Raw genomic sequence first — 19,659 nt, forward strand, 5'->3', positions numbered from 1 at the left:
GACACAGCTGAGCAATGTATAAGCTCACTGTCAGATGATCCAACCCCCACTCTCCTCTGTCACTGCTCCTGGCACAGTCCTGCTGCTCATGAACTCAATGGCTCAGCAAAGCTATTCACCTTCACTCTGCTGCCAGATCACTGAACTGCTCACAGCACTGTCACACAGGAGCTAAAGCACACAGGCCACTGGGAGCAGGACACAAGGGGTACCAGCACCCAGCCCTCCTCGGGGCAGCAAACCACCAGGTCTGCCCAGCTACCCTGTCCCCCACACCTTCTCCATCCACCCCAGCACTGAACAAAGCTGAATTTTTACAGGTTAAAGTCCCACCACTTCACCCAACAGGATATTTATGACACAGGATCAATTCCCTAGGAAACCTTAATAGTTTTGTAACCTGAACACTTGAACTTTTAAATTTAAAAACTAGTTATAAAATTTACCTTTCAGTTCATTTATCTGTAATACAGATCAGACTACAATTTCCTCCATCCATCCTCTTACAATGAGTGTGGGTGATGCTTGGTCTCCACACTGCTTTGACACGTGTATACACCCAATTTTAGACTACTTATTTTCAACTATTTTAGTGCAATGTCTAGAAGTAAATAGTATTTCTCAGTAAAGCTTGAATAAAATGTGACAGATAGAGAAGGAAGCATGTTTCTAGCCTAAGGTTTCTGCTCTGATGAATTTCAAAGATGCACTCTGAAGTAGATGTTTAAAGCTGCTCAAAAGCTGCGAATACTTAAGAGCAAAAAGAGTTAGCTTGCTGGTATACTGGAATTGCTACCAGCAATGCTCAATAAATACGTTCTTCTTTTGCTCCTTCTGCATTAGCTGTAGAGAGGAGTAGAAACAGACTCAGTCACTCCTCTGCTGCATATATCAAAGTACTTTAAAGTAAAATTAGCTGCTTCTTCCAAAACCAATAACACTGCTTTGACACTAATGGACACCAAAAAAGGAGAGCTGCTTTCCACATCTCTCTAGGGCAGTAATCAAGTTGCTCCAGAGCAGATGTACAGAATTTGGTGAAAACATACGTAATCCAAAAGTTTAAATAAAGATCCCAACACAAGGATGAGATATCCAAAATACTTTGTTTTAAGTCAGATTTGGGAACAGTAGTGCAATACTTGATACAAGCTAACTGGATTCACTTCTTATTGCTGAGGCACGCAGTGGAAACCCAAAACTCTGAAGACAGGTGTTTCAGAGAGTCTTCACCAGCACACACAGTACAGGTACATACATAGATACAACTCTTGAAATCTAATTTTACACATTGCGAAGTGCATGGCATCTTTGTCTATGTGTCCTGAGATCCATTTAGACACAACAGGTACTGAACCTATAAACAAAAAGCGTTTTCCACCATGTGGTTTGGAAACACGAGACAAAAGTTCACAATTTTCGGTCATATTGAAAACATTTCATTTAATGTGACTCACTGCCCTAGGACACCAAGAATGAGAAATACCAGGGACAGGAAGTAGATAAAAAACTCTCAGCATCCACGTTTAAAGGAACTTTCCCCTCTGACCTGTTGTTAAAAAGTAGAATGTGCTCACACTTTACTGGACTATAAAAAAAGCAAAGAACAGCTTCTGCTCTTATTTGGCTTAGCAATACCTGCATAAGGATAGAGCTAAAAAATTTGCACCGTATCAATAAAGAAATGAGAAGAATGGAAGTTATGTTCATTCTGTTCATGCATGCACATACTCAGCAGTATCAGAACTAATGCTAAGTAACTTTTAGCCATCTTCTAGGCACCAAGCCTTATGTACCATAAATAGAAAATTAATTCTTGCACACACACATCTGTAGGACTGATAGATCTTTCAAGGTAACTCAGCACACCTTATTTTTGTGGTGCCATAATATACCTGTCACTGTTAGTGACATGGGACTTACTAGTACGGACTGATACTCAAAACTGTTCAAATTTTATGCAAATAAGCCAATGCTCTGTTATTACAAGATGACACATGCTTGTAATTAAAACTGATGCTAGACAGCCTAATATCTGCTTTATTTGTCTATTACAGACACCTTCCAAATGTAAGTCTTTGCAAGAAGTCAGACATTACCTGAAATTTAATTTATTTTGTGTTTTGCCCATTTGTTGTGCTTGATCAATTGATCTGAAATTTTAGATAAGCAGAGACCATGAAGTTGAATACTTTATTCAGTTGTTTCAACCAGAGCAGGTGTTTCTCAACTTTGAGGTCACAGCCAGAATTATTAGAAGGGGACTTAAGACATTTCAAAACAAAAGTCAAAAGTTAGTAACACTTAACTCTTTGTTTCCCAGAGTTTTCTAGCTAACAACTAGTAGCAGGAAGGCACAAACATTTTTTACAGTAGCCAGTAATTAAAATCGATTTTCACTTCATTACTTTAGGAGAGACTAGCCACCAAAATTTAACATTTTCATTTTGATGTACCAGAAGTCTTTGCTTCAAGCTCCTGATCCCCAGCTCCAGCAGAAAGCTTTCCAGCACAGCTCTCCCTCCAGCTGCCACTTGCTCCATCTCATGTGACATGTGTTTTACCATCTACTCATATATCTTATTGGTAAAAGTTGGTAACTTGGTGCATAAGGACTGTGAAACAAACTCAGTATCAGCCAAATCAGTGTGGTGGATTGTGTGCCCTGCACTTTTATCTGTCTTACTCATTCCCTCAACTGAAGTGCACTGCATACGAATACTTGAACATTTTCCTTAAAGATACATGAAGATTCATGTCTCATGTTCAATATACTGATTTTATAATTACTCATGTAAAAAACCCATCAATAAAAAATTGAAAAGGTTCATAAAAATGTACAATTAAATGCCATTTCTTCCGGAAGAATAATTTTTAAAAAATCTTTAGGAAACAATTTGGATTTACATATGTTCATACCAGCAAATAAAATTTTCATTTTCAGTTCCTTCATGAATTTTGGCATTCAATAAACCAAGGCATTTAATCTTGCAGAAACACATACTAAGAATTTTACTGCAATTTTAGCAGTTGCTGTGCTCAGATATAAATAATCAGAAAAACAAGACTGACTTTTTTTCTAAAATGAAAAACAGACATGGGACTGTTTACAAATAAGCCTATTAATCATCCTCCTTTTTGCAGAACCTCCAGTAACTCTGTCACATCACATTGGTGCAAATATTTTGCATGAAATGCTCAATATCTAAACAATAGCTATTTACAATGCAGATTGTCCTTAAAAGTAAGTTTAAATCACTTGGAGCTTCTGTATTTTTAACAATATGCATGTGCCAAGCAGTTTGGTGCAGATTGCACCTCATCTTCCTTCCACACAGCAGACAGAGACATAGAGGCAATTCTACAGCCTTATCTACAGAGAATACATCTTTGAAGTGCAAAAGGATGACAAAAAAAAAACCTTTTAATTCTAGGTTTATAAAAAAAGCCATCAGGCTCTCTGAAAGAGCCTCATTTCCTTTAGCAGCCTCAAGCACAGGAGAGCAACCCTTTTTAAGAATTGCCCTTCTCCAACACGGTCAAGTTTTATCACTGCTTTCAACACAATGTCAACCCAAGTTTAGGCAGATGAACAGCTCACAACCCAGAGCCTCCAAATATAAATAAACTCTTCCACATTCAGCTTAGAGCACCAAAATTAGGCTTATGCACCAGCTCTGCCTCAAAAGGCATCAGTCCCTCAGTGCTGACCTCTTCTACAACTCGTCACCTCTGACCTTGGACAGCCAGTTTAGCTGTCTCAAGTCACGTAGGCTGTTACCTCCACCCCCTCAGCCAAAGTCAGTCACAAACAGATGGTCAGAGCAATATTTTACAACAAGATATAGATGTAATACCTAGAAGAAGGAAATAAGCTGTCTTTAGGCACTGTACTCTTGGTCTCTAAGCACACACACTAAAAATAGAAAAAACAACCACAAAAGCAAAAGCCTGAAGAAATGGAAAGCAGACTCATTCCAAAACTTTGTTCAAAAGCCCACACAGTAAATCCTGAGCTCAAAACTATAGGGCTTGAAGTTTAACTTTTGTTACACAGGAAGAAGACACTCTAAGATAAAGAGCTAGTAATTGAAAAGGTCATAGAGACACTGACCACTGATATATACAAGAAGCTGCATCATAAAGCAGTTCTGCCTCTGCTCTCTTGCCTAGGATGAGCAAGAGACGGATCAGCAGGACATCTCAGGAAATATTTATGCAAACCTCACAGCACATACAAAGCACATCCAGTCAGATTCTGAAGGCCCACAGAAGACACCAAGCTGCTGTTCTGAACAGAATATAAACCCTGTGGAGATGATCTGTCTGCTCTAAGTGCTCTCCTGACTCACTCCCTTCTTTCCCTAAAATAGGAGTCAATTTTGCAGGATACTGGCAAACAAAACACAGCCTCTACAGAACACTTAACAGCCAACATCTTAAAGAAAACATAAAATATACTTAAGTGATAACAAGTCAAATAAAATAGAGGTAAAGCACCTAATGCACTTGTAGCACTGCTGCTGTGAAAATAAGCTATCCTGCTTCTCAAGAGGTCTTCTAATACAGTCCCTGGGCATATACACTTTAACATTAACCTGAAAATAAAGCACCATTTTAGGCTCAACAGCCCCATTAGGTATCATCTATTAGATTGCTGCAAGACAACTTGCTCTCTTTGCAGATTGCACCTCATCTGCTGAATGGCAACAGAAACAGGACCCAGTGTAAAAAAAGGCTGCTACTCAAACTAAGCCTAAAAACTCCACTGTTATGGCAGTTGTGTTGCCCAGTATCTCAACCATCAACTTCCTTCCATGCTCAACAAAGACTAGTCACACCTGGCCTTTTCACAGGAAGTCACCAGTTTACACAATCCTCAAGTTCAAAGCAATACTTGGAGATCTGATCAACACAGGTTTTAAGCTCTCATTGTTAATACAGTTACTTGTGTGTAGAGTACAATATGTGATGTAGTAATTAAAGGGTTCTGTGCCTCTGATCTCTTATGAGTGTTCTGAAGTTCAAGATTTCATTTGAGGGTTTCACTTTCTGGTTTGTAAATTAAATCCTACAGTACACAAGATAACAGAAAAACATATCAGGAATTTGTTCCAAACTTTAAAAGCAGAGTCTGAAAATAACAGATTTAAAAAGCATTTGGTCTACTCAAATAAGCAACACCCTCACAGAAACTCTGATGCAGCATGACCTAAGTGAACAGTAAGGTGGTTCAAGTACTGGCTTAACTGCTGTGCTCAAATGCTTGTGAGCAGCAGCACAAATTCTAGCTGGAAACAGTCACTGCTGGAGTAATGCAGACCATAATATCTTGTATTGGTATTGCTCAGCCTCTCCATTAATGGCATCATGGGACAGAGCACAGACTCAGCAAGCTGCAGCTGATCCAAAACTGGGAGAAGGAGTTGATGCAGCACAGAGTTGCATCATCACTGAGAGGTACCTCAAGAGGCTGTAGAAATGGGCCAACTTGGGGGACTCATGAAGTTAACAGAGAGGTGGGAAAAACCCTGCACCTGGAAGAAATAAACCCGTGAAGCACAGGCTGATGACTTTCTTCATTCCCTTTCATCAGGCTTTTCCACACACTGATAAGATCCCTCCCAGCCTCCTCTTCTCCAGGCCTATCAGTCTCAGCAGTCTCTGCCTTTCTTCATGGACCATACAACAGACACATAGTTTGTGTTGGAATGGACCTTTCAAGACCATCAAGTCTAACCCACTGCAGTAAGCAGGAACATCTTCACAATTAGATCTGGTTGCTCAGAGCCCAGTTCTTGACCTGACCTTGAACACTGTCAGGGATGGAATATTCATCACCTCTCTGGGCAACCTGTTCCAATCTCTTATCATCATCACTATAAAAAAAAATTCTGTGTACGTCCATCAAGACTGTTACCTCCACCCTTGGAGATAAAGGGTCTGATAATCCTGGGCAGCCTGCTCTAGTTGATCATACCTGGAGCAGTTGCACTAGATCCCTTCCAACCTCAAGTACTGTACAGTTCTAAGATTAAATGGGTGTACAAGCCACATGAGAATGTAACTTTAATTACTTTTCGTTACAGAAAACAAAGTTGAAGAAATCAGGCAAAATTAAGACTGCATGTTGCATACAGCCACTAAGTACTTGACAAAGCTCCTGAATTATAACTCCTTAATTACTCAGTTTGTACAATTAATGTTAGACATAGACTGCAACATGCATTCATCTTTCCTCTCCTTAAGATATAAAATAATAACTGCAGACAAGATGTAGGTTATTGAAGAATCACTAATATTGTTCCTTGAAATACTAATCTTTCCTATTACTACTATTGTATATACAATACTGTGATGGTAGTTTTAACTTTAATTTCCAGTACCTAGCACAGCTGACAAAAAAATTAACATCTATATCAGGTTTTAATTTCCAACTCTTGTACTAACCAGGAAAAATGGCATAAGTTAAATGAAAAACACAGTATTAAAACACAGTATCTAATCACAAGTACTTCTAGCACTAGAATAAAAAAAAAAACACTACATAGTTTGAACCTACCTTTCTGCAGTAATTTGATCTCTCCATTTTCTTTCTTGATTTCATTCATTAGTTTGTGCTTCTTCTTTTCTTTTTGCTTCTTCTCCCTTTCTTTAACTTTGTCTTTGATTTGACCTGAAATACAAATATTTCACAATTAAGCAAGAACAGAAAACTAATTGTAACATACATGTTTCCTATAACTCTTATGCAAGCTCTATTAAGAGGATATAGAGGAGGAGTTACAAGGAAATCCCAGTACTTACAATATGAAAAGCTAATATTTATCTGTTGCATAATCCAACATAAGCTTCTTTAACTCAGAAAAGTTTTGTTTGTTATGTTGTGGCTTTATGCAGCAACCCAGCAAGTTAACTGCATAGTAATTTTTGCTTACTCCTACACATTCTGCTCTTATTTTACATCTGCAGCCAGCTCATTTGTTGAAATTGTAATTGCATGCATTACATAAGAATTGTGGGGAAAAAAAGAGTACGGTTAGCATTTTCTTGGGTGCACATCTACACTGAAAACCTCCTAACTATCTACACATACTCTGAATTTAAAGGCTTTTGCAATGCCGGGGAAGAGTATGGTTAGGGTGCACATCTACACTGAAAACCTCAACTATCTACACATACTCTGAATTTAAAGGCTTTTGCAATGCCGGGGAAAGATGGTTTAATCTGTCAAATGAAAGATCTTTTACATTACATTCACCAGCTAATGCATCAATAGCAGTCATATATAATTAATAAAAACATGAGACGTGCTGTATTCACACAGCAGATTTAATTCATTGCTGCTTCCCCTGATTAGCTACAATCAGCAACAGCTTACCTGAGCAGTCTCATTTTTCATTTACTTTCTTGTCAAGTCACTCCAGTTTTTAAATCCCTGACATAGAAAAGCAGAGCCTTTAGGCATGCTTTCTGCATGTAAATTACTAGACCTAGAGGAATTCACAGTTTCAAGCAGTCATCTTTGCAAGCCAAGCTGAGATTCACTTATGAGGCCAAGCACTAAAGAAGTCAGATTTTACTAGGCTTATATGCAGTGCAGCCAGCACTTCACGCCGTATTTCCTGGCCTGAAGCCAGTACCTGCTCAAAGAGTTCACTGGGCTTTTTAACCTCCACAGGGAAAGAGGAAATCTGATTTCAAGCTTCTACATAATGTTATGCTTCAGTAATACAGCCGAGAGACAGCCCTGATGTTTTATTCATAATACTTGCATTATAAACCCCAAGTGGAAGCAAAGAAATCCAATTACTCTTCCTTAAGCATTCACATAAAATAGAAGTAGCAAGTACGTTCACTACTAACAAATGAGAAATATTTCAGAACCACACCAAAGAAAGACCTCAATTCTAGAAGGCAATGCAGAGTGACCCCTAACCAAACCACGCAGGAAGCATGTTGATAAAGGTGCAAAGAGCTGACAGTAATCCACATAAATGAATGCTAACAGTGATTCCACAGCATTCATATCTTTCCTCTGAGGAGTATTCTAATGAGGATACAGAACTTAAACCCTCACAGTTCTTAGAGTGAAGCAAATGATGTATTTTAGGGAGAGTCATAAGAAAATAAGTCAAAAACCAAAATAGATGGCAATTGAAATATGTCTGTTGCCTCTCCACAGCAGCAGGGAGAGAGAACAGCACAAATATACTGGCGCATATATAATAAGGTAGCCACACTTAACAGGATGTTTCAGTTCTAAGTGACCAAAGCAGCCATGTCCAAGAACAGCCTCCTCCTAACACCTCTGTGGGAAGGGATGGATGACAAAGCAGATTTATGTGTATAGCAGACCATGGAAACCAAACAAGCTTTCCTAAGCAACATAAACATTTCTTCCTAGAAGAAACAGGTTTATGAAGAAATAGGTTAAACAGACAAATCTTCCTCTCCAACCTGTTTCACCCCAAAAAGGAATCTCTAATTTGTAAATCCCCTGCAACTTGAGTATGAAGCTGGGTAAATTGTACAACAGGAGTTAATGCAACACTCTGAAAGCAGACGCTCAGCTAGCAGGCAGTAACACCAGGCTTGATTTATAACCTTGGCTGAATGATCAACTCAGCCAGAACTACAATTATCATGGGAAGACCTAGATTTTATCTCAACATTTTTGTATGGTTAAGAGGAACACTTGACTTCTGCTATCACTTACAAATCAAAGCAAGATTGAAGAGCATATACAGATGTTGAGTCTTGCTGAAAGAGGACAAAAGCCTGAAAGAGCCCTTTACTGCCAGCTCATGAAAATACGGCCAATGAATCTTCCAGTTTTGTCAGAAGCAACACAAAGACAGAGAACCTTTTAAAGAGCCTCTAGTTTATTTTCACATCTACAAAGCAATTAGAGACAATGGCAAAATCCTCCCAACAAAAGAAACCATGAATGTGCTCTGTAACATCCCCCAGCAACAACCACAAGTAAATTGTACCATAAGTGATTGCAAATACAATGTAAATGCAGCTGAGGGAAGTCTGGAGTAAACTTTCCCTTCTAGAAATCACAGCATCATAACAAAACCAGTGTAGAGACTGATGCAAGTAAAAAACAGTTGAGAAGCTCAATTTGAATGTACAGATTCTGATTTCCTCCTTCAAAGCTCACAGAATAGCTTAACAATAGCCAGTAGTTTACCTTAAAAAATGAATAAATAAATACTTAAATTAAAAAAATCTTTGCACATTAAAATAAACTGTCAAAATGAGAGTTAGTCCATGGATTAACACTTGAACTTAATTCTCAGTTGAAAAATTCTCATGTCTTAAGTTTCTGAATATTAGTGAGTATTTTCTAGTCTGGCTTGCAGAATTCAAACACAACTCTCAAACAGAAATCTTCAGACTGTTCTCCTCAGGGACATCCAGAAACATGAACATTCTTCATAAAATTCCTGCTTTAAAATGAATACCCCCAATATTAAGCAATTTACAACCTACACATCACAGAATAAACAAGCAGTGAGTGACATTGGCAAGGGAAAACAAGCAAATCTTGTTCTCTTGAAGTTATGAAAACCTGGAATGCTTCTGGGCAGCTTTTTTGAAATTTACCAGTAGAAGCTACTAGTGGTCTCCATTTCATTTGTAGGGCAACAAGATCACAAAGCAGTAAAAGGTAGGAAGATGTTTATAATAAGCTTTCCATGTCCAAAAAAAATTCTGTAGTTAGCTTCCAACAAGACTAGTCCTAACAAATTAAAAAAAAAATTTAAAAAAGCTTTTTGAGCTGCTGTGGATGAAATGAGCCTCCACAGAAATAAGACATCCCAAATACACAGGAGGGAAGGCCTTTACATACCTCCAAAGATACCAAAACTAAAAGCCAGCTGTTTGAAATATCTTATGTCCAGGACAAAAAAGAAAGAAATCTATCTTTTCATTACACTTGTCCCACCTATTTCTCCAATGTGGGTCCTGCCAGGGGGCTGCAGCTCTTCACAAACTGCTGCAGTGTGGGTCCTTTTCCATGTGGCACAGTCCCTCAGGCACAGCCTGCTTCAGTGTGGTGACCCATGGGGTCACAGGTCCTGCCAGAAACCTGCTCCAGCATGGGCTCCTCTTCCCACAGGGCCACAGCTCCTGCCAGGAGCCTGCTCCAGCAAAGGCTTCCACAGCCTCCCTTGGACATCCACCTGCTGCAGGCTGGAGTCCCACCAGGGTTGCAGGTGGATCTCTGCTCCCCATGGAGCTCCCCGGGCTGCAGGGGCACAGCTGCCCCACCAGGAGCTGCCCAGGGGCTGCAGGGGAATCTGCTCTGGCACCTGGAGCACCTCCTGCCCCTCCTTCTGCACTGGCCTGGGAGCCTGCAGGGCTGTTTCTCCCAGATATTCTCACTCATCTCTCCAGCTGCAATTTGTCCTGTGCAGTAACTTTTTCCCCCTCTTAAAATACATAATCCCAGAGATGATTACCACTATCTCTGGCAGCTTCTCACTGAAGCCACCCCTGTATCTCCCCTGCTACCAAAACCTTGCATGCAAACCCAATCCAACTCTACCAAATAAAGCAGTGTACACTTTATAAAATACAGAGCTTTGTAGGAATAAGTATCCCTGTTTAGAAAAAATACAACACCTAAGGAATTAAGAGATTTCCACACGTCTTATTCAAATTTACAGTAAGGAGTGTCACCACAAATTCCATAGCCTTTGCTTTGCATGTCACAAGAACAGTACACCCACACCCAAAAGAAATGCTGCAACAGCAGTACATTAAAATAAAACAAGTGCTACATATAGACAGGAAGACTGTTATGGTGTGTGCATCTCACCTTTCTAAAGGGCATCTGAAAAATATTTTTACTTAACAACAACTCTACACAATGAACTGAACTAATTAAGAATTATATACATACTTGGTCTTCAAATTCCAAAGCTACTTTTTCTGAATGTTAGGTTAAGTACATAAATAAAAGAAATGGATATACACTGTGTTTACACATTAAATAGTCATTTACAACTAAAGGGTACAGCAAAAGTTCTCTGTTTCCCAACACAGGAGATACCTTCTCACAATGATGGTCACAGTTCCCTAAGCAGTAAATACAGGAACACAAATTCACAGATCACACCTGATTTCAGAAATCTAATCAGATCTCTGCCTCTACTGCAAGCTTTCTACAGACAAAAAGGTAAAAAGAGCATAGAATGAGTACCAAGTGGGAAGTGCTCTTCAGTGGATGGACTATGTGCAAAGTGGTGGCTGTCACTTGGGAAATTTGCACCTTGAAGTCCATGCAGGAGCATAAACAAGCAAGTTCATTTCAGCTCTAAAAGAGGAGAGCTGTACAGTCCTGTCAGATGCCAAAAACTACAGCTGCTCTGCATCATTTTCCAGATGGCAACTCACATTAGTAGTCAGTCATAGATTATGTTCAAAGTACTCTGCCTCTCTGTCCTCTGTTTGATTTAAGGGCTGTCACTGCACATGAGGCAAAATATTTACAGACTACTGCTAAGGGACACCATCAATATGGACAACACCACCAGCAGTGTAAGTGAAATGAAGGGGGAGTAAGGAGGAGCATACAAGAACATCAGTTACCATCCCTTCCATCAGCACCCTCCTCACTTTGAACAAACACCCATGAAACCTCAAGAAGCCGTGTTTAAACTGGTTATGCAGGTACATGAAGTACATTTAACATCACTGTGCTAACAGTTTTGACACCTGCACTTATTAAATCCTACAACAGACACTGCAGAGAAGGTTTCCCAACTTAAATGAATGTGGAAAAACCTATATAGTATGTTTAAGATAAAATAAAAACCATCAAAAAAGGGACAGGTTTCACATTTCAGCAACCAGGAATATATAGCTGGCAACCCTTTCAGTAATTTAAGTTTAAAATCCAAGATATGACTACAGAAATCCTCCTATCAGGCAAGAACATTTCCTCAAGCTCTTCAATGAATGAAAAGAAGGACAGATCCCTTTCAGAATTAAAACACTTCCAAAAACTGAAATATGATCTTTACAGTTCCCAGTTCCTTTAAGCTTCTCACTTCTAAGGAGACCTTCTACATGCATAACTGAATGAGTCAAGTTTAAGATCAAGCACTGGGGAGCTGAAATCAGTAACAGAGAATGTGAGAGCTGCAAACAATGCCTCTTCAAGAAGTTTCAGATCAAATGCTTCAGCCTCCTGATCTTGTGTCAACTAAGAAAAAATATTTGGTATTCTAAAATCAGAGTAAGCTTCTGCTGCAAGAATTACACACAAAGCTGGATTCTGGGGTACAGGAAGGGCATGGTTCTCCAGCTTAGAAAGATTTTGTTCTGCCTAGCAAGTGGCAAGTTATCAAAAAGGGGTCAGGGTCCCTCAAGAAAAAGATGCACTGCTCCAAATTTATCCCAACACTGCATACTTACATTAATGTAAGTAACAACTCTGAAAATTGAACTGCATGAAAATCTCAAAGAGCAACAGAAATTTGAGAAGTCCTTCTTCCTCCTGAATACCATACTTTAAACACTTTCTAGACATTGCTGCTTACACTAGGGTATCTAAAGAGAAATATATTGAAGAACTCAGATGAGGGTGGTCAAGAGGCCTCATAAGCATGAAAATGCTATTTTTAAAAAATTCAACAAAAAGGAGGGGGAAGTGAGTCAAGCCACACAGTCCAAGGAAAAAGAAAGAAAGGGAAGTAGTAGTTAACAGGAGGAAATGTTTAGCAGAAGGAAAAAAATAAAAGAAAACCTTACAAGCAACATGCATGGCCCCAGTTCTAAAGAAGGGAAAAAGAAGATTCAAAACTCTATTCAACCTACTTTGGTAACAGAAACTATGAAATGAGCATCCCACTGGATGCAGACCAAAATTACTAAGACTGAAAAGCATAACTTCTTGAAAGCTAAAATCCCAGAAGGGTCACATGATACAAGGTAACTGTTACCAGAAGAATCACTGCTAAATGTTCATCTGAAATCTAATCTTATCTATCCTTCAAAGATAGCAAGAGAAAGAAGGGGGGTGGGAAGGGGGGGCAAAGGAGGGAGAGTTAAAAAAGTAGACTAATAGTAAAAACAAGAGCTACAGTGCCATATTCAGCTTTCCTGCTCATATGGGGAATCCCCATCTGCAAGTCAAAAGGTGTCAATCTCATTTTGCAATTGCCTGCACACTGAGGCAATCTTACAAATGGAACATTGAAGAATAAAAAAAGGAGTGAAAGAGAAATTGTACACAGAAACAGCAAGAAAAGCAGAAAAGATGGGTCATGCAACTGCATTACACCTTACAGCAAGTATAGGGACCAAAACCAAAGATTTGGACAGGCGTTGTCTAATGAAGAGGGGAGTGGCTGAGCTGAGCTTTGCACTGTTATGAAAACAATGTCAACTATGAACTGCTAGAGCAGAGTATCAGTTAAATGACTAACTGAATCAGCAGAATCATAGCCTGAGCAGCAATTGCTTCTGTCAGACTGACGCTGTGTTTTAAAAACAAAAACATTGCACAACTTCAGTTCCACTATCAGTGACAAGTGAAATTTAAGATTATTTTAAACAGCCTAAACCTCGTTATCTGCAGGATAAATCATGCATCTGGCAAAAGGCTCTTTCAGGTTCTCTGCATGGTAGATCATCTCTGAAGGGGTCACTGAACTCCATTCATTTAATGGAATCACAAGCTGTAAGGCCTGCTTATGACTCTGCAACTTAAAAGCTCTCTGCAATTAATTAAAAGACCAAAGAAGTCTTTAAACAAAGACTTGAATAAAATATAAAAATTTTTGAAAAGCTTTAAACACATCATCCATCTTGGCTACTACCAAGTTTAACATCTTCCTATCACTTAGGAAATAAGGGTACCTCAGAACTAGGCTCCCTTACACCTCGTAATCACTGCTGCAAGTGAAGGACACACATCAGCTCCTATCATCAGCATGTCTGAATGAGAGGTGAAAAAAATCTTACAATCTCCTCCTCAGTGTCAATAGCCCTATCATCATTACCATAATTAAACTAAAATTAGGAAAATGCAATTACTACTATTGCAAATTTAATTGCTTGAGAATTCAAGGCCAGATCCCCCACATTCATTCTTTCCATATCACTGCACACCCTGATTCCCTGTATTATCCTCTCTACACCACAGTCCTAACAATCTCGTCACAAGACAAATTTTGCTGTTCTTCGGATTCCTCTAGCTTTGCTTCTCGTTTTCTCTAGTACTGAGATCTCTGCAGGCCCCCAGTCTCTCTCACAAAGCTTTTTCTCCTCACACCCTAAAAGCTCTGTGCAGCAAAGCACACAGCTCACTGATCAGAAACACAACTCCTGCTCACTTATAGGTACTGGAATGACTGGGAATTCCACTCCATCCCATGTACCCACCTGCAATGCATCTCCATTTCTGGCTGCACACAGGAGGATGGACTTTTTCCATTTTCAGAGCCTCAAAATGACCAAGGAACTCTCACCCATTCCACCTGCTTATCTCTTGGTATTCCTGCCTCTATACCTCTAGTCTCTCCACTGGCACAATCGTCCTTCTGGCAGGTGCAACACTGGCATGAGTATCAGTTCAGAATGCTAGCAGAGAAAAACAATCAATACCATCAATTCCACATTGCTGCTCCTTCTCCACTGCACCAGAAGCAGAAAGGTTTTCCAACTGCAGACTCCAGGAACAAGAGACTGACTAGCCTGCATGAGGCTGATTTTTAGAATGCACTGATGACAGCTTCTACAAACTCAGCTCACTACACCTGAAGGAGAATATTTTATTCTTATTTCCCTGCTCCTCATACGTTCAGTATGTGCAAGCCTTTCAGTTGTTCATAATTACCCCAAATTGTCTAAATTTCCCCATGTTGTTCAATTCCACCCTGTAGGCTGCCTAAAATTTTCATTCTCCTTCTATCCTACTTCCTGGCCTTTTCTACAGCACCAAAGTATAATCTTTCACCCTGAAACAAGACCAGAATCGCCTCCACACTGCTTTTGCCTGCTATTTTTCTTTCCTGTCAGTATTTCAAATTCATTCCACGTTCACTTATTATATGCAGTAACCACAGTCCCTCTGGTACCTTTTTTCCAGTCTGTAGCTTCAGCACTCCCAATGCACAAGTCCTGACTATTCCACCCACCTTAATGTCATTCTTAGCTTTCCTCTGTACTTAGGATTCTATGTGCCTGCCCCCCAGCCATTCTTTTCTCCCTGCATCATAACTGCATTTTTCCCTTTCCTCTCTGCAAAGTAAATTATTCACAGCATTAACAGCACAAACCTGTTCTTTAATCTACAAATACTGAATCACTTTTGAAAGGCTGGCAGCTCTCAGAGGAAGACTCAGTGCATCCTTCACTTTCTCACAGCCTTCTCTGCAAAAATATACAGTTTAATTAAAATAAAATTCTTCTTTTATATAGGAAATTATGCCACAAAATTTTAGCTTTAGAAACTACTTCCTCTAAACAGAAATCTGTAGACTCAGATGCCAAACAGGTATCGCTTGCCTTGGAAAATTTATTTGTTGCATGTACATAAGTTTTCAAGGAATAAATGTAAGGTAAAAGCATCTGTTGTGAGCACTCAGCAACTAAAAAGAAAAAAATTGTGCCTGTGAGTATATAAGCTCTGAGAAAAGTATCTCTTCCAGATACAGGGTGCAAAATCTCCTCTTTAAAGGCAAATCATATAAATTATTCAGTTAACACTATCAGTGTCCATTTCTTTAACCAATGTGAAAGAATATTTCATCTTGTTATTACAATATGGTTCCAAGATTTACTAACACAACTCCTTAACACTGGTAGGTCACTACAGCAATTGGGGCAAATATGGTTATCAATTAAACAGTTTTGCAAGAAGGATATTGGGTGAGTTTCTTAGCAGCTATCCTTGAAGACAAAATGACTTCACCAACATCAAACAGGGAATGAGCATCATTTCTAAAGGCTTTTTCCCAGTCACCTTTTAGACAGGAACAAATGGGGGGAAAGCCCTAAAATGGAACACTCAAAAGCACTGAAATTACATACTTAAAACTCACTTGCGAGTCACCAATCAAGATCCAAGTAAATAATTTTTTTAAAAAACACCCTCAATGGTAAGTGAATCATAGACGAAGATACTCATGGAAACTAGTGGAAAATGAAGTAAAGCAGTCCAGACAACCTAATCAGTGGACAAAAAGGCATATTGATATTTCTCTATAAGCTTGGCTGATCCAGTAATTACAGGTATAGGCCACAATCAAAGGAACCTAAATTTACACAACAGCTGTAATTTATCTTTCCTTTAAAATAAAGAAAACTTGATTAAACTAGGTAATGGAGTGTACATGTCAAATATCTCATATTTCCCTGTAAATATAAAAGCATCAACATCTGGTTTAAGGTCACTGGAGACTGGGAAAGGACACACTAGAAATAAAAGCCTGTATTCTTGTACTGTCATCATATATTCATGTATTGTCTTTTAGTTCCCAAGATTTACTGTTCATCACAGCAGGAACCCAAGCAAGACTCTTGCCTGACATCTTGTCCTACCTCGTATGGCCATTTTCGTCCAGCACCACTAATGAACTAACCCAGCATTCCTCCCCTTATCCTGAAGGCCTCGGGCGCTCCTTAGGAGATGTGATCTTCAAAAAATAAAGAACGCCTGCAGCAGCAACTACACGAGATTTCAAAAGTCCAAGTATCTAAATTTCAGCTGCATTTTAAATAGTACTCAACGACTTAGCCTGTAAAAATTAATAGCCTAAGAAATGAGATTATTTACGATTTAATTTTTAAGTTACGGCGATTTTTCTGCAACACGTTCTCGGTTTTTCCCCAATTCAGTTTTGTTCGCACATTTCTAATAAATTCACTCGGCATCCTCATTTCCCTAATAGGTAAGAAAACCTAAGGCCTCTGGCAGCTTCTGGCTGACGCCATCGCTAATTCCACACCCCCTTTTTTGACAGGATTGACGGCGGACGGAGCCGCCGCTGCCTTCCCCACGAACGGCCAGCGATGTGTGACCGGCGGCAGCGCTGCCCGCAGCCCCGGCCCGGGCCGCGGCCCCCGGGCAGCTCCGGCGAGCCCCCCGCGCTCGCCGCCCCTCGCAGCCCTCCCGTCCCGCCCCGCCGCTCACCTTTCGGGAACAGCAGCTTCACCTCCCCGTTCTCCTCCCGGCTCAGGGCCCCGCCGCCATCTCCCGCCGCCGCCACAACGGGCAGCGCCCCGTGCTTCCTCCTCTCCTTGTCCCGCTTCTCCTTGGGTCTCTTGGGCTTGGCGCTGCCGCCGCCGCCTCCCGCCTCGGCCGCCAGCGCCAGGCGGTGCCGGTGATGGCGGTGCTGGTGCTGCGGCTGGGACGAGGAGGGGGAGGCGGACGGCGGCAGCAGCACCGCGGGCGGCAGCAGCTTCCGGGACAGCGGGGAAGGGAACGCAAAGCCCCCCGCGCCCGCCGAGGGGCCCGAGGGCAGCGCGGCGAAGCCCCACGGCCCGGGGCCGCTGTAGCTGGGCACGACCGCGGGCAGCGGCTGCTTGGCGCTCCCGCCACCGCCGCCCCCTTCACCGTTGACGCGCTTAGCGCCCTTCAGGCTCCGCTCCTCGGCTCCCTTCACCTTCTTGGCGGCCGGCTGGGATCCGCGGGAACCTTTCGCGTCCGGGGCCGTCCTGGCGCCGAGCAGCTCCTGCTCGGGGGGCGCCGCGCCACGACCGGGACTGGGCGGCTCCGCCATCTTGGGCTCCGGCGTCTATTTACTCTCGGCTCGCCCCAACCGATAGCGCCGGGGGCGGGGCAGTGCCACGGCCTCGCCCAATGGGCCGGGGTGGCGTCGGACAGACAGCGAGAGCGGCCAATCGTAGGGCGGGGAGAGGGGGCGGGCTCTCAGGGGATTGGGGGCGGCGGCTCGGCTGAGTGCGCAGGGCGCGCGGGGGCGGTGTGAGGGGAGCGCGGCGGGGACCGGGCCGGGGAGAGGCGGCGCTCCTGAGGAAGGCGTTTGCTTGGGAATGAGGAAGGTTTGGACCCCGGCGCATCCCGGGCGTTTCGTTAACGCCTCAGGTTTTGGGCTCCTCCGCTCTGGGAGCTGCTGACGGGATCTCGCGGCCCCGCAGCCCGCGGGCTGTTCCTGGGAAGGGCGTTTGTTTGGGAATAAGGAAGGTCTGGACTAGCGCCGTTCCCGGTGGATTTACCCCGGGAGGCGATGACCCTGTCCCTCGGGATGTTCCGGGGCCGGGGGGCTGTTCGTTCGGCGCTCTCCGCACCCCAGTTCTCCAGGCTCTCCCGCACCCGGCAGGATGGAGCTCGGACGGAGCTCGGGAGCGGCGGAGGGCCCGGTGGGAGCAGGGCAGAGGCCGCCGGGCTCAGCCTGTGCGGTGCCGGTGCCGGCCCGCCGGGACAGCCGCGTGTCTGTCACCGGGCATCACCGACCGCCGCGCCTCAGGGAAGGGATTTGAGCCCAATGCCCCAAACAGGAGCCCTCCAGTCCGTCCTTTGGCCACTTAAGCTGCCATAGCCGCGGTTCGGGAGCAGACTGAAATTCCCCCAGGTCTTGGTGCCAGCAGGAAGCGTCGTGGACGTGCATAAAAGTTTCTTTGGAGTGTTCGCATGGCCGGGCTCCTGCTCCGGTCAGTCACACCTCAGGGCTCCTGGTTGCCGCGGGGAGAACAGAGGCGCTGCCACATTACACCGAGCCTGGCAGATGGCAGCCGGGTGAAATTGCTCTGAGAAGTTCTGTACACGATGTATCAGCAGGCAAACAAGGTCTTAAGTTTCGATTTTTTTTGCTCCACAAAGCATTTTGCATTTGAGCTGCCACTGATGAGCCTCAGAGTAAGCTCCTAGTGCTTGGGCTATCTCCTCCTTTGTTTCTTTTGAAATTGTAAACCAGCTTGAATGCAGTTCAGTGTTCATTGCAACAGCAGCAAAGAATAGATTTCCTGTATTCAGACAACTCTGCCTTTTCCTCAGATGTTTCAGTTTCCACTACTGTAAGAGTGTATCCTCAAACTGTATTTCTGGGCCTGATGGGGGAAATGGCACAAGTGTCAAAGGAATAGTCAGCTCACATCCAATCCCAGACTGAGGTACAGATCTACCCATGTGTACAGAGGCTGGGAAACCAGAGTGGGCCTATGGTTTGAAGGTCACCTTAACTGAGGTACAAATCTGCCCATGTGTACAGAGGCTGGGAAACCAGAGTGGGCCTATGGTTTGAAGGTCACCTTCAGCTCCCCTCAGAAATGTTTATTTGTGTCAGTGGGTGAGAAAAACCTGTGCATTTTAATGGACATCTCTTTTCCAGGTTAAGGAAAGGTGACCCATCCACCTGAGTCCAAATCAGTAGTTTTGTCTCAATTATGTTAGGGGTGCCACAGTATGCACACCAGGACATTGGTATCCTACATACCAGTCCCTAAGGGAAACTGGGTTCTGGTGGCTCTAGAGTTAGAATTTGAGGCACCTCATGGCACTGTCTCAACTTCACAGGCTTTACAACCAACTTCACCTTACTTCTATGCCAGTATTGATCCCAAGTCAACCGTATATTAGGGTTACTCAAACTTCATATAAGTCAGAATCATATTTTCACCTCTTGCTTTTAGGGGCTTTGAGAAATGGAAGAGCAGCGTTTCTTTGTTCTTTAACAG

General features: G+C 42.4%; 1 protein-coding gene across 2 annotated transcripts in view; it reads right to left on the minus strand.

The window, feature by feature from the left end:
- RSBN1L (round spermatid basic protein 1 like) overlaps window positions 1-17,796 on the minus strand; it is a 47,635-nt gene extending 29,839 nt beyond the window's left edge. For both annotated transcript variants that reach the window (XM_039723667.1, XM_039723666.1), the window contains exons 1-2: window positions 17,159-17,796; window positions 6,563-6,676 (exon numbers count right to left, since the gene is read on the minus strand). In XM_039723667.1, the coding sequence (XP_039579601.1) occupies window positions 6,563-6,676; window positions 17,159-17,747 (703 nt within the window). In that variant the 5' untranslated portion in view covers window positions 17,748-17,796. The remainder of the gene's footprint in view (window positions 1-6,562; window positions 6,677-17,158) is intronic.
- Window positions 17,797-19,659: the final 1,863 nt, after the last annotated feature.

The sequence above is a fragment of the Passer montanus genome, unplaced genomic scaffold (assembly GCF_014805655.1).
Source record: "Passer montanus isolate IOZ18808 unplaced genomic scaffold, ASM1480565v1 scaffold50, whole genome shotgun sequence".
NCBI classification, from domain to species: domain Eukaryota; kingdom Metazoa; phylum Chordata; class Aves; order Passeriformes; family Passeridae; genus Passer; species Passer montanus.